Source organism: Excalfactoria chinensis, chromosome 4 (assembly GCF_039878825.1).
Source record: "Excalfactoria chinensis isolate bCotChi1 chromosome 4, bCotChi1.hap2, whole genome shotgun sequence".
Lineage (NCBI taxonomy): Eukaryota > Metazoa > Chordata > Aves > Galliformes > Phasianidae > Excalfactoria > Excalfactoria chinensis.
The window spans coordinates 62621175-62634888 of NC_092828.1; the positions used below are offsets into that span (position 1 = coordinate 62621175).

Here is a 13714-nt window from a genome sequence, read left to right on the forward strand (position 1 = left end):
AATCCAAAGAAACAGTTTTACTTCTTACCAGGATTTTTTGTGGGTTGTTTTTTGTTTTTTTTTTTCCTCCTATGGACACACTGATGTCTGATCACAATTCTGTAGGAAAAAAAACAAACTGTTATTCAATAATATCTATTCTCCATTTCTAGCAATGCTGTCTCTTCTTGGCATCACTTCTAAACCCTCTAGATGTTTTCCTCCATCGGCTACCTGTAGAACAGTGAACTCATCTGAATCAAGAAGGTCTAGTTAGGCTTTACTGTTTGACTGCAAACTTCTTCAGGGGAAAGGAGCCTCTTACCACCCAACACCTCTGCCCTCAGGGAAAGTTACTGTAGCTGCTTTAAACTTAGAGCTGGGGACTCTCCTTCAATACACACACTACACTAGACACTTCATCCTCTAGGGAAAACAGTTCTTAACTCCTGACATAACGAGAGCTAGAGCAAATGAATCAGTCATGATCTGACTGAGATGGAATTTACCTACATGTTCTGAAGTTGCCTGCAGAAATAAGGAAATGGAAAACATCAGCCATCAGGTCTCTCTAGAATTTTTGCATAAAATTAATCATCCCAAGCTTCCAACACTATGGAATCTGTAAACTTCCTCTATGAGCAGAAATACCCTCCTATAAACTCTAAAATTAAGTTCTGGTAATTTTATTGTCAAATTCTGTACAAGAAATTGATGTTCAATGTTTGCAAACACATTTTGATTCAGACGTTTGCTAAGAAAATATTTATTACGATTGGAAGTTTAACATAGTAAATCAAACACTTAACATTCACTGAACTTCAAACATTAATATAAAATACCTTACAAAAATTTTCATGTATGGAATTACACAAAGCAAATGCACAGGGTTTGTCTGTTTCGACACTGAATTCATCCCAAGCCAATACCAAAAAGATAACTCCTAAAAGATCACAAAAAAAGGCAGGATAACTGCATTTTGTCATTGCACTGCTATGTAATAAGCCCTTTCTACAAACATTTATTGTTAAAAAAATTAAAACCGTATGCCATCTAACAGAACTATTGGGTTAACAGCTGATTTTTTACTGACTTTACACCATGAAAATCTATTAACAGAGGTAACTTAGTCACTTAGTTTAAAATATGGAGAGCAGAAATAGAAAAAAATTAACCTTTAGTAGTCTTTAATATAAAATGCACTACATTTTTCAAAATAAGGATATTATGACACACTAGTGCCAATTTATGCTGACAAAAGCCGTTATCAGCTCCTTTCTAACTAAAAATTTGTTTCACAAAACCTTTATATATTACATGAATATTCAAGTAAACTATTTAAAAATATTAAAAAGCACAAAAACTGATTTATACAGTGTTTCAGAGAGACAGTTAATTTGGGAATGCTGTCATGTTCAACTACATATATTTATAGATATATATTTTTTCTTATCTTTAAGACCATCACAATGATACTACATGATAATGGCAAAGAATCCTTGTCATTAACATTTGATATTTTTCAACGCATAACTTCAAAAAAATAAAATAAGGATTTAACACATTGCTGTGTATTTGTTCATCGCTTTCTACATACTGTGTGATACCAAATCACACTACTGGCTTCCCTTTGTAAAGTGCCAAGTAACAGCCAAATTACATCAAATTTAACTGGAGATGATGGTGCTCAGTCGTCTTGCAAAAAATCACAACTGAACTTCAACAATCAAAAAAGGAAAATCAGAACCCTGAAAGACTTAACGTTTTCCTTGCAGGCTGCGTTCTTTATATCCATCAGCTGCAAGGAAATAAAAATGTTTTATTAATGATTCAAACACTGGACACCTTCTCTGGTTGAAAGTGAGCCTATCACTAGTTTTGGTCAAGTGGCTTTTGGGAAACTTTCAGAGCAAAATAACCCAGTAACAGGTAATTGAAAAGGAAAATGCCAATCATGCACAGCTATTTTACTGCAGGAACTGAGTAACACATGCAAGACAAAGAAAAGGTCAGAACATACCAAAGTAGAAATGACGTTAAGACGTTAGTAAAATTTTCACAGTGTTTCATACAGCCTTTACTTTAACACGAGTGTATCACTTACCACCACTATTGCTCAGACACTGTAAAACACCTCTTGGCCATGCAGATCAGTTTGAGAAGAAAACATCAAATTACACTTCTTAGGCGTTTTTAGACAGCAAGTACAACTTATAATTTTATTTTCATATTCTGTCTTATCAAACAGGTGTTTTCAAGATATTATTCTTCTAAGTACTGGGCTTTAACATTCCCTCCAATTTTGTTGGATCCTGAGCACGAAACACCCCCACCCCCCAAAAAAAAGGCCAAATATACAAAGCTAAGCTTTGTTTGAACAGCCCAGTTATTAAGAATCAGAAGGTAGAGGGAAATTGTCATCAACACTCTTAAATTTCTTCCTTCCTAACTTTGAGAAGGCTCTAACCTTGGGATGGTTCAATTTCAATCATTTTTCCACATACATCTTTGCCTCCTGGAAACATTACTCCACTTGTGTGATTTATGAAAGAGTAGAACTAGGCTCAAGAACACCACTGACTTTCTTTTCCTCCATCCAAAGAACAAAACACAATTTTTCCCCCACTTGGCAAATTCTATTTGACGCCACATCACCACCATTCAATATTAACTCATACAAGAGACTTACTCCACTGTTAAACACTGCAGGGGAAAAATGTCCAGAGGATAAACAGGAGACTCTTTATCAGATATAATTGCTTGCTCATAAGGAGAGAATCCAGCTTCCCCTTAGCTATTCTTTCATAAATTAATAATTTGTTAAAATCATAGTCACAAGATTTTTAACTATTACACAAAATTCAAGTTTAAAAAAAAAACAAACAAAACAATAAATTAGTTACAGCCTTGTAAACAATTTTTCATTTATGTAACATACGTGGGGAGAAAAGTTCTATATAATAAATCAGACAGTACAAGGCACACATTACACTCAAGAATCGAAAGTGATAAAACCAGCAGATGCCTTCATCTTCTTTGTTTGCTGGTGTAATTGTGCTATAGACACTGTAAAAATATGTATATTTTTGTTTACATTACAGTCATTTGAAAACATTTCATGACTGTGCTTTTTCCGGTAAAATACTTGTGCTACTTTACAGTACGATATGATTTGAAGCTCTTGGAATCAATTCTCTCAAACGTTCTCTACAAAGCTGCCGGGGAAAAGGCCAGTTTTTCCATTCCGTTGCAGAGTGCCTTTGAACCAGCCATCCTCACGTTTTTTATGTACAAATACAATGTCACCTTCTTTAAGTTCAAGTTCTGCTTCACTCTGAGGAGGATAGGATACCACAACTCTGTACCTGTTTGATAGGGGAAAAAAATCCAAAAACAACAGTAAAAAAGCTTGGTAGTTCTGGTTTGTTTTTTTTTTAAACCAATGCTTATTAAATATCCCTATTTGTGTTCAAGCTTATCAAGAAACTGTCTAGAACTGTTAAAAGTATCTTGAACAGAAAATAATAATAATAATGTAATGAATCTAAGTTAAAAGTATGCATCTCCTATTAGATTTTTTTGTAACTACGACTCCTGTAAAACTAAACTAAAAAGGCAAGTAACGGGAGAAAACTGTAGGCACGTTTATGAAAATAAGCTTGAGACTCTTCCAGCAAAAACAATTCAACTATAATCAAAGCATTCAGAACAGAAATTGAACATAATTTAGTAACTATATGTTTAACATGATGTTATCCCAGGGAATGCTCTTAAGGAAGCGTGCAAAGAACAGAAAGAAGCAACAAAGAAAATCTACTAATTTGCTTTTGGTTTTAATTACTTTTGTTTATCTTAGAGCTTTTCAGGAAGAGAATGCGTGTCGTCTTAACTAAACAGCTGCACAATTTGTGCACTACTTCATTAAAAATGAACATTTTTACAAGTGTTCAGCCCAACGATTTCCTTTAGCACTCAGCTGATAACAATGTATTTTTCCTGTTTTTCCACAGTAAAATCACTTTTTTACGCATTTTGTACAGGTTTCTAATACTCTTCTATATTTGGGCTCTGCTGTGATGACAAGAGTTCAAATAACCCTAAAAGTTACATGTTATAGCTCTATAGAAAATTATCATAGCTGAGTTTCTAGCTACACAATCAGTAATGGCTGCATGCTGAAGCTGAATAAAATCAACAGATAACAGCAGAATTCAAAAGCTTCTAAGGTTAGAGGGCCTTCAGTGCAGTGCTATGGGATGTGTTGGACAAAATCTAGTTTCTGATTAAAATCAGAACACTGCACTTATTAAGGTTCTTGCTGCTGTTGTTGTTTAAGAGAAAAACAACAAATTAATAATCTGTTGAAGTCAAAATACTGACTATAGCTCAATACACCCCTAATAACATCAGTTAATTCTGTGATACTGAAACACAGAAAGATTAAAGTACTGCGTACTTCTTAAGGACATATTATAACAGAAATTAAGTCTGTCTGCATCTCTAAAAGTGTTCAGAAAAGGGTAGCAGCAATGTGTAAATAGTTAAAGTATCTTGGGAGATCTATGTATAGCAAATCATATTGGGATATAATCAGTTCTCTAATGAAGACATGAAGGAGAGTGAATGCCAACAGCCAAACAACTTAGCTCACTGGAGAAGAGTAAGTATAGCAATGGGAAGCAAACTGCTTGTTTGCTACAAAGACCAGCAGTACTAAGATGGAAGGGAATGCCACCATCTTTCCCTTCCTTTTAAGAAATGGTTACAGGTATCAAAGTATATATCTGCCAATCCATGCCACAAAGAGCCTGTGTACTCTCAAATCTGTTAATCCATTTATTCTGTATGAATGGAAACAAGCTCTTTAGTGGTTTGAGTTTTACTTCAAATTTCTACAGAACACACATTAAATACACTGTAAGAGAACTTGGCAATTTTACTGAATGGAAAAACAGTGGGATTACAGTGAAGAATGCATTCCCATGTTTTAAACGAAGGCAACACTCTGGGGAAAACTCAGAATCAGAGAAATATTTTCAAGTGCTTCAAGTGCTTTTCAGAGTTGATTCAGGCACTTTTGCTTCTTATTCATGCAGAACATAACTCCTAAATCCTCCTGTCAACTTTGAAAACAGACTTGAACACTAATAATTATTCTCCAAAGTCAGAATAGAGTACTGTTGTGGTTCTTTTCCAGCCAGGCTGTAGCTTCTGATTGGAATTGTGATATGTAAGAGCAGAACAATGATAGTAGGGGATTTCTCTGCTCTCTAGCTCTTTTTGAGGTTTCTTTCATTACTATTTTCCACCCCTTTCCCAAAATTTTAACTGAAGATATGGTGAGTTCTCTACACATCCCTCCCTAGAACTAATAACACTGATTCATGTCCACAGGTTTCTCTGAAGACAGAGTACAGTGTAAGACACAAGTATACAGTTCTATTAAGCATCACAAGTAATGCGGCCTAGGGGAAACAGAAAAAGAGACAGAAGCACATTAACAAAAAAAGTATTAAACCTGCCCTGAAAAGCACAAAGAGAATCCATATGAAATTCTGTTTATAGACACTGACATAAAATATAGTAACTCTGTGTAAGTGGCAGAGAGAACAAATCTGTGGTAGTACTTCTCTGGTAGTGATTATCACTTCCCTAAATATGAAGAATACAGTTACATGAAAAAAATAGAAATTTTCCTCAAAGAAAACTGCATAAAAACAGTAATAGATTTTTAAATAATGTTAAAGGTATGACAGAAGTCAAATAAAAGAAAGTGATGCATATACTGCCTTGCTCTTAGTACAAGGATGTAGCTTAAGATCAGTGAGACTCGAAGCACACTGGTATGCCCACATATCATGAGTTAGTAGCACTAGAACAAACTCTACATGTCAGCAGGATTGAGTTTAGAACAATTAAACTGCAACCCTACTGTTGTTTTTTTTCCCCTGCATGTAGCTACCATGAAAAAAAAAATAATAAAATAACAAAAATCCTTCAATAGTCTTCACACTGCTTGTCTATTTTCAAGGGTAGTAGTAAGAAACAGTAGTTAGAAAACTGCCTCTTCCTTCTCAGTTCCTGCAACCTCCCAAGGCTTTGAAATCTGAACATATTGGGTGGACATTAAAGGAAGGTGATTGAACTTTAAAAGTAACGGGCCTGGCTTTTACCAGACAACTGTGCACTTTGTTTTAGTCTCACTTGTCAAGATGTAGAGGCTACCCTAACAGTTCCTATATGCAGTGCATAGTAACAAGGAAATCACGTAGGAAAAGTACCTCTGCAACAATTTAAGTTACACAGGGATAAATTACTTATTCAGCATCAGTTTGGGTTGGTAGTTAAATACTGCTAATAATTCTGAAGGTCTAACTTGATAATTCTATACACAAAACTGTAACGTTAATGTTTGGCAAAAGAGACCTATTTCAGTTCTCATTCCAAGACTAGATCACTGTATTTTACTATCTACTTACACCAAAACTTTAAAGTAACCGAAAGCAAACAAATATAAACCTTAGAGTTGGTTGGTAAGTATATAAAGCACTGTTAGAAGACCAAACTTAGTTTTTGCAAGATCTCAGCATTTTGAAGACCTGCTAGCAATTCTAATATAGGGAGAACAGCACAGAGTGCAATTTTTTATTGATTTGCCTAAGTTTTGGGGCTGAGGATAACTCACCTTTCACAGACAAGAGGCCTGGACTCATTCAAGACTGGACCCAGGGATGAGCAAGGCAGCCGTGGTGGTGGTGCTATCGGAACAGCAGAATCCAGGGAACTCGTTTTCCGCTGCAACATCTCCTGTGTCGGCCCAGAGACCTCGCAGTCAGTCGGACAGGTTCCAGCTCTGCTATGACCTCCTGCTGATGGAAGCTCTGGCCCAACTGCACCTTGCAGAACTAACTCTGTGGCTCCTTGCTCAACCTCCAGAGTTGGAGACGATGGAGGTGACAACCGTGGCTTACGTTTAGTGGATGCTCCAGAAAGCAGTTTCAGCAAACCCTTTTTTTCTTTCTGTAAGCAAAGGGCAGTGCCTCATTTCAGAACAAAGGTTTTCTACAAAGAGCTAAACACTTCCCTCTTACAGATGCCACCTTGTCCAGAGGAGACTTAGTAATGAAGAAATGCTTGATATTGTAGAAATCATTACAAGAGACAATTATGAAAATCATAAAAGAGAATTACTAAAACTCTGAAGAGAAGGACAGTAACTCATTCACATCATAAACCAGCTAAGCACTTTTGCTTAGTTAAGGTAAGTTAAGGCTAACCTTAAAAGTCAATGTCAGTGGACCAAAAAGTTGTCTACAAAAAGGAGGGAGTCATTAGAGACCCACAGAGGGGAATCCAGAAAGTAAAACAGCTAGTAGCTAACTCTGTATTCCTTCCTAGAAACTTCCATGTTATCTCAGACCAAGCAGAGAGAAAAGTCTGCCCTGGAGGCTGCTGCTTCAGTAAGTGTCTTTTATTCATTTTCCTTCAGTAAGGGAAGACCTTCATGATTTAGCAAAGATTTGACACAAGGGGAACGTATTGTGTTTTGCTGCTCTGCTAGAAGAATTCTAAACATTCTTTTCGCTTGTCCAGACAGGAATCCCTGAAGACTAGGACTCACCCTGAAGGGAATTATTTAAGCTGCTTTTGTGTTTCTTGTGTGTTGCTGTTTTGATTTTTTTTTTAAGGGGTGTGGCAGCGATCGTCTCACCAACTCTTTGACTAAATGAATTTAGTGCTTATGAGAAGTGCCAGATTGTAAGCCCTGAAGACAAAAATAAGCTATAAGCTAACCACAGAAAGAGAAAAGCTAAGAAATGTGAGACTTTTATTACAGCTTAGGATGCAGTGAAATTGGTCAACTGTGAATGAAAAATCCTCTGTCTTTTTTCCAAGTCTCTAATAACTTCAAGCTATTTCAGCAATGATCTGCTGTGTACGAAATGGAAAAGAAAAAGAGAAACTCAAAGGAATTGGCATAGTCCAAATACATTAGCATCTTTCACCTTGAACTCTAAATCTATTCTTTATAAGTCCTTCCTAAAGGCACCTTGGTCTGCTTTCAGATGGTACAGCAGAAAGTTGTTTAAAAAAAGTTCTACCTTTAACAATAACCAACAAAAATAATTAAAAAGGGGGTGAGATTACTGTTACAGCCTATAATCATTAAAAACCTCATAAACTTCATTAAGAAGAGTATGTGGGTGAAAAGTAGGACGGTAATGCCTAAAACATTTGAGATCTAAAGGAAGTTGTGAAAGAAAAAACTGGGGGGGGGAAGGGTTTCAAATACTCAACAACTGTAAAACAAAAATGGTCAGAAATTTGTTGGAATGTTTCTGCCAACAACATAACATAGTGACACTGTTGGACAGTAAAAATGAACGTGGACACAAAGTACTTCAAATGGGAAAAAAGAAAAATGGAATTGCTGGACTGACCATCGATTTAAAAAGAAACGTTAGGTCTGGATTTTCAGCTTTCTTTTTCCTTTGTACAACGACCACTGCTTGTAACACATGTTGCATAACCTGTGTGTCTTCTAAACAAGGAAGACAAATTTATCCTTTCTACTCATTTATCCAACCTAAAGGAACAATGATTAAGACTAAATACGAATTTTATTTCTTTAGATTGAACTTTTAATGGTCCTTTTTGATTTACTCTTTTTTTTTCCCCCCTCCATTACCACATTAATACGTAAGTTTAGAGATACTTACAGATAACATTTGCTAACCATGCAACATCCTTGGGTATCCAGCAACCTGGCTTCCAGTCCAGAATAGAAATTATTTAAAATTCCAGCAGTCAGTCAGCTCTTCTGAACATACTCAACTCACCATTTTTCATCCAAATAACAGCATGAGCCATCTACTCTATTTTAACCCTTCTCCAGTGTCTGCTCTGTATTTTACCTCTCCTTATTCTTGAATGGCCATGAATGGGCTGCCTGAGTTTCAGGCTAAGCCTTGTAAACCTTATAGCACTGTTACTCAGCAAAGGTAAGAAAAAAGTACAGATCTCTAAGAAGTGTGCATGAAGAAAACTGGAGCATTCAAGGGAGTGATTTGATTCTCTACGCACCTTGACATCCTTAGCAGCACTTCCACCAGCTGCTAGAGAGCTCTCTTGAGACACAGGAGCTATGGGGTGAGTGTTCACAGTTCTCCCATTTATATCTCCCTCCAAAGATGAAGCAGCAATGTTGGGAGAATTCAAAGAAGCTGCTGCACATGCCAGTGGGATGGCTGAACGGTTCACATTCACAGCTGTGACATAAGCAGCAGTATTTGGAAGCTGGGACTGGAGCTGCTGGGAGGCAACAGAATGGTGGGGAATAATCACAGCTGCAGGAATAAGGCATGTTTGACTTTGTGCTTGTATGGGTGTGACTGCTGCTGTAGGCCGGTCTTGATTGTGTACAGCAACTAGAACAAAAGGATAATATGAGAGTTAACTTTGCACAAGGCATGCAAAAAATGAGGCACTGTCACTGTCTTTCAACTAGTTGATTTTGAAGAAGTTTTCTTCCTACTGTATCACTTCCATTTATATTACCATAACAACATCTTACACAGCATCAAATCTATCTAGTAACAGAGCAGCATACGTGTAGTAATCTATTTGAACCAATATGCAACAGGAAGATTAACAGCACTGCAGGTACTGTGGAGATGTCCAAGCCACTAAGCAAAGTACTTCACAGGCAAAAAGTGACGCAAAGCTTTCATTTTAGTTCACAAGAGCTAGATAAATACTGCCTGGAATTTGTTTGTTCTTTATTACATAGTTGCCAGTGCACATAAAACAATGCAGAAAGAAATACTCCTTTACAGAAGCTGCTAAAAATATAATTGGATTGTTTTCCCTAAACAAAATCCACAACAGACTTAGTGGGTCCTTCAAACAGTAAGTACAGCAGCAATTACTGCTATGAGTGGATTTCTGAAAACATGCTATTGTCTCTTGGGATGTTTAAATATAGAAATGGATTTCCTCATACCCCTGGTGAAATAAAAGGAACATTTACACTGGAAGTCAGAGAGCGGCAGAGCAATGAATATATCAACCCAGGCTGCAGCCCAGCTTCAAAGCACAGATCTCTACATGAATTTATCTTTTCCAAGAAGCAACACTGCTGTTACAGTAACAGTGTCAACAATATATGCTCTAGCTCACTTAAACAGGTTGGGTATCTCTGTACCACTGCTATGGTGCATGCACTTCTCAAGTACATCGATTCATTTTGATTTTTCAGATATAATTTAGAGTTCCAGGCTTGTTACAGAAGTAATATCCTGAAATCAAGCCTCTAGTGCTTTCCTCTCTTCCATCTCCCCTCTACAAATTCCCCTGGTAGACTGTACCAACAGTGTATTTAGAGAAGACTGACACGGCTCATAAGTTTGATATAACAATACTACAGTAAGCATTATATCCAATTACAGTCTCAGAGATAAGAAACACAAGCTCTTAATTAAAAAGAAAGCAGCTAAATGCTACATATACTTTTTGACATGTGATGTCTCCCACCATATCAGATCTAAGTATCATGAACATTTAAAGAAAGATGACAAGAATGCAAGCCAGCCTAAAACCAAAAGCAGAAGCTTTTTATTAAAAAAAAAAAAAAAAAAAAAAAAGCATGGAACAAAAAAACAACAAAAAATCCAACAATTATTAACTGCCTTTTGTTCACGAGATAAAGCCAGTTTTCTTGCAAGTACCTGCTCTTTTTCAAGTTATGCCTATGCTTGCATGCAATCAATGGAGTACAAGTATGGGATTGCTTTCTGGCTTTGTTTTCTGAACTGTAACTGCAGGTAGGAACCTGAAGTTCCTCTATTTCTATACAGTTCATCCTTTAATGGAACAGGTATAATATATATTTCCTTCCCAGTTCCATTCAGTTAAGGAACACAAACTACTCAGATACCAATTGTCTTTGCTGGCACAATAATAATTTGAAGAATGATCCTCAAAGTCCTAAGTTAAACAGAAACTGAAAAAGAGCCCTACAAATTGCAGCATTAGCCTGTGAAGCCTCATCAAGAGAGCAAAAGCTCAAGATGATCACATTTCAGATACTGACTACATAGTTCTCTCTAACATTTGAATATAAAGCAGCCATTATTGCTTCTAGTTTAACAAGCCCTTACAAGGAACAGATCTACAGATGTGACTGAACAGTATACTTTTACATCACAATCCAACGTTAAGTTTCCAATGAAGAGAGTCCTGCTGCTCTGAATTTACCATTTGGGACCTAAGAAGTTGGTGGGCAGCATGCTGTCATGTTTTCCAGCTGAATAAACGACAAGAGCTTATTCATCCTGGCAAAATAATAGAGGTGTAGAGACAGAAAAGCCTTCGGAGCCCACAGGAGCTTTCTCCTTTGCACAGTCACTTGCAAGCTTCTCGACAGCTCAAAAGGATTTAAAGTAGGAACCACCTGTGCCTGAGAGGCAAGAAAGTACACATGTTTTGCTTAGTTTCTCTTACCGCCTGCCAATAGCACCTGGTGTTATTCTTTTTTTTTTTTTTAAATCCAGAAGTAAATAATAAAGTTGTAACAAAGGATTATTGCATCTGTTTCAGCCTAAGATCAGACTGTAAGAAGATGGGCCAATTAAGGAGACACGGTATCTAAAGACATATACACGGATCCTGCCTTCAAAAACAGACCCAGTGCTGATATCTGAGCTTATGTAAAATGTTTGGGAAGTTGCATGATTCTGAAGGAAGGACAGGCTCCACAAGTCCATGGATACTGAGAGAATAAGGAACAATCATCCTTAAATTGATAACAAATTATACCATTTGCAATTCCTATTCTAAAAGAAAAAAAAAAAAAAAAAGAATGAATTCTAGAAATTTTCAAAGATAATCAGAGATAATATAAAAGTAACTGCTGGTGTACAGTAATCTGAAGTTATGCAATTATCTGTATGCTGTTAACACGAAAAAATAAGCTACCAGTTTTCCTCCTGTTGTTTTTTATTACCATATGAACTGTGCATGAGTAGGGGAGATCACTGAATGCCTCCATTCTAGGTACTGTTGGAATAAAAAAGTAAATCCAACACTAAGGCACCCATATATAAGTTTCCAACAGGAGCAGTATGTATGTGCATACAATTGATTGGAGGGAAATAATAAAAGATTAAGCAATTCAGAGAGTTACACTGGAATTCTATGTAGTATTCAGCTCTAGAAGACCACTTAAAATACGCTTAAGAAACCCAACATCCTGTCTCATTCCACCTGCTCAGACAGACCCCAGCAGTTTTACCATGAAGATACTAATGCACATACAAAGATTTTGTTTTCAATTTTTTCTTTTACCTGTTCTAACTGCGTTGCGAGCCTGGTTGACTGTCATTTGTCCTGTCACGTGCATAAGAACCTTGGTTTGTGGGCTAGTTTGGATATGTGCTGCAGAAACCACAGCTGTGGGTACAGTGCTAGAGTTCACTGCCACACCATTCCCCTGGAGCTTCTGAGATGTCCCACTAGCAGTGGAAGGGCTGACCACAGTTACCACTCGTCCTGTTTGACCAGCAGTAGACATGGGAACTTTCGTTTGCGATGCACTTGTCACTGTCCTGTCAAAATTTAACAACAAAATGTTGAAACACAATGAATACTGACACTCGTCTTCCAGTACCTAGCTTTAGACTTAAATACACGATCATTTTGGACCTCAAACTAGAAAACCTATTTAGATACCCATTTAAAAATATACCTTGTAGCTGGAGCAACATAATTGCCAGGAAAAACACCAATCTTGCTCGTATGCATGGAAGTCCCCTTGAACCAGCCATCTTGGCAGCGTTCGAACACTAAGAACATTTCTCCCTTCCGCAGTTCCAGTTCATCTTCTTTTCGAGGAGTATAAGGGTATATAGCAACATATCTGAGACAGGAAAGTGGATGTAGTTGTTAAAACTAAAACAGTTAAAAACATCACTTGCATTTCTGAACCAGTGAGTCAAAAATGAGAAGATGTGGTAGAAAAGGCCCATCACATTGTTGAAATATTGAAGCAGAAATTTGTCAATATCAAAATGACCATTTAAAAATATTCTCCTAATTACAGTTTACTGTAGTGTACATTACTTCCAGTAAAAATGACCACTTTCTTAATTCACTGTTCTTAATTAAATAGGTGTTGATGAGCTGCAGATCCCACCAAAACCCACCTCTCTCACTACACTGCTTCTAATACACGACATGCCAAGTTTTAGGAGGACTTGACATTCACAGGTAAATTACCTAGCAGTTATTAACCTTTTAAAGTTTCTTTTCTTCCTTGCAAAGTAGCATTATTGTATAATACAACACAAATTACAGTGAGAGTTGAGAAATGTTTTACTCTTTTTTTTTTTTTAAGAAAGATACTTGTGGAAAACTGTGTGCGTCTCAAGTCCTGTAACAAACCTCTGCAGGAAAGCAAATGATGTGCTTTAATTGGTGTTCATTAACTTCCCTTTTAGTTAAATCATTCCAAATTTCATTAGCATCCTCAAATAAAGCAATCCTTTGAAGATGGAGGATGGGAATAAATGAGATAGAACTTGGTTAGCGGCACTAAGCAATAATGATCCACAAGAAGCAGTGCTAAAAATGCTTGACACCAAAGAAACAGCCCAAATCCAGATGCACCTGCTACACAAGATTGGTCCTCTTTTGAGAGGAAGAAAACCTGACACAATAAATACAAAGACAGGACAAT

The 13714-nt window shown here is 36.8% G+C and overlaps 1 protein-coding gene across 2 annotated transcripts in view; it reads right to left on the reverse strand.

Moving 5' to 3' along the window:
- Positions 1–719: 719 nt before the first annotated feature.
- The window catches only part of SH3RF1 (SH3 domain containing ring finger 1), a 66709-nt gene continuing 53714 nt past the window's right edge, over positions 720–13714 (reverse strand). For both annotated transcript variants that reach the window (XM_072336414.1, XM_072336415.1), the window contains exons 8-12: positions 12725–12895; positions 12325–12584; positions 9064–9407; positions 6665–6999; positions 720–3344 (exon numbers count right to left, since the gene is read on the reverse strand). In XM_072336414.1, coding sequence (XP_072192515.1) covers positions 3176–3344; positions 6665–6999; positions 9064–9407; positions 12325–12584; positions 12725–12895 — 1279 coding nt within the window. In that variant the 3' untranslated portion in view covers positions 720–3175. The remainder of the gene's footprint in view (positions 3345–6664; positions 7000–9063; positions 9408–12324; positions 12585–12724; positions 12896–13714) is intronic.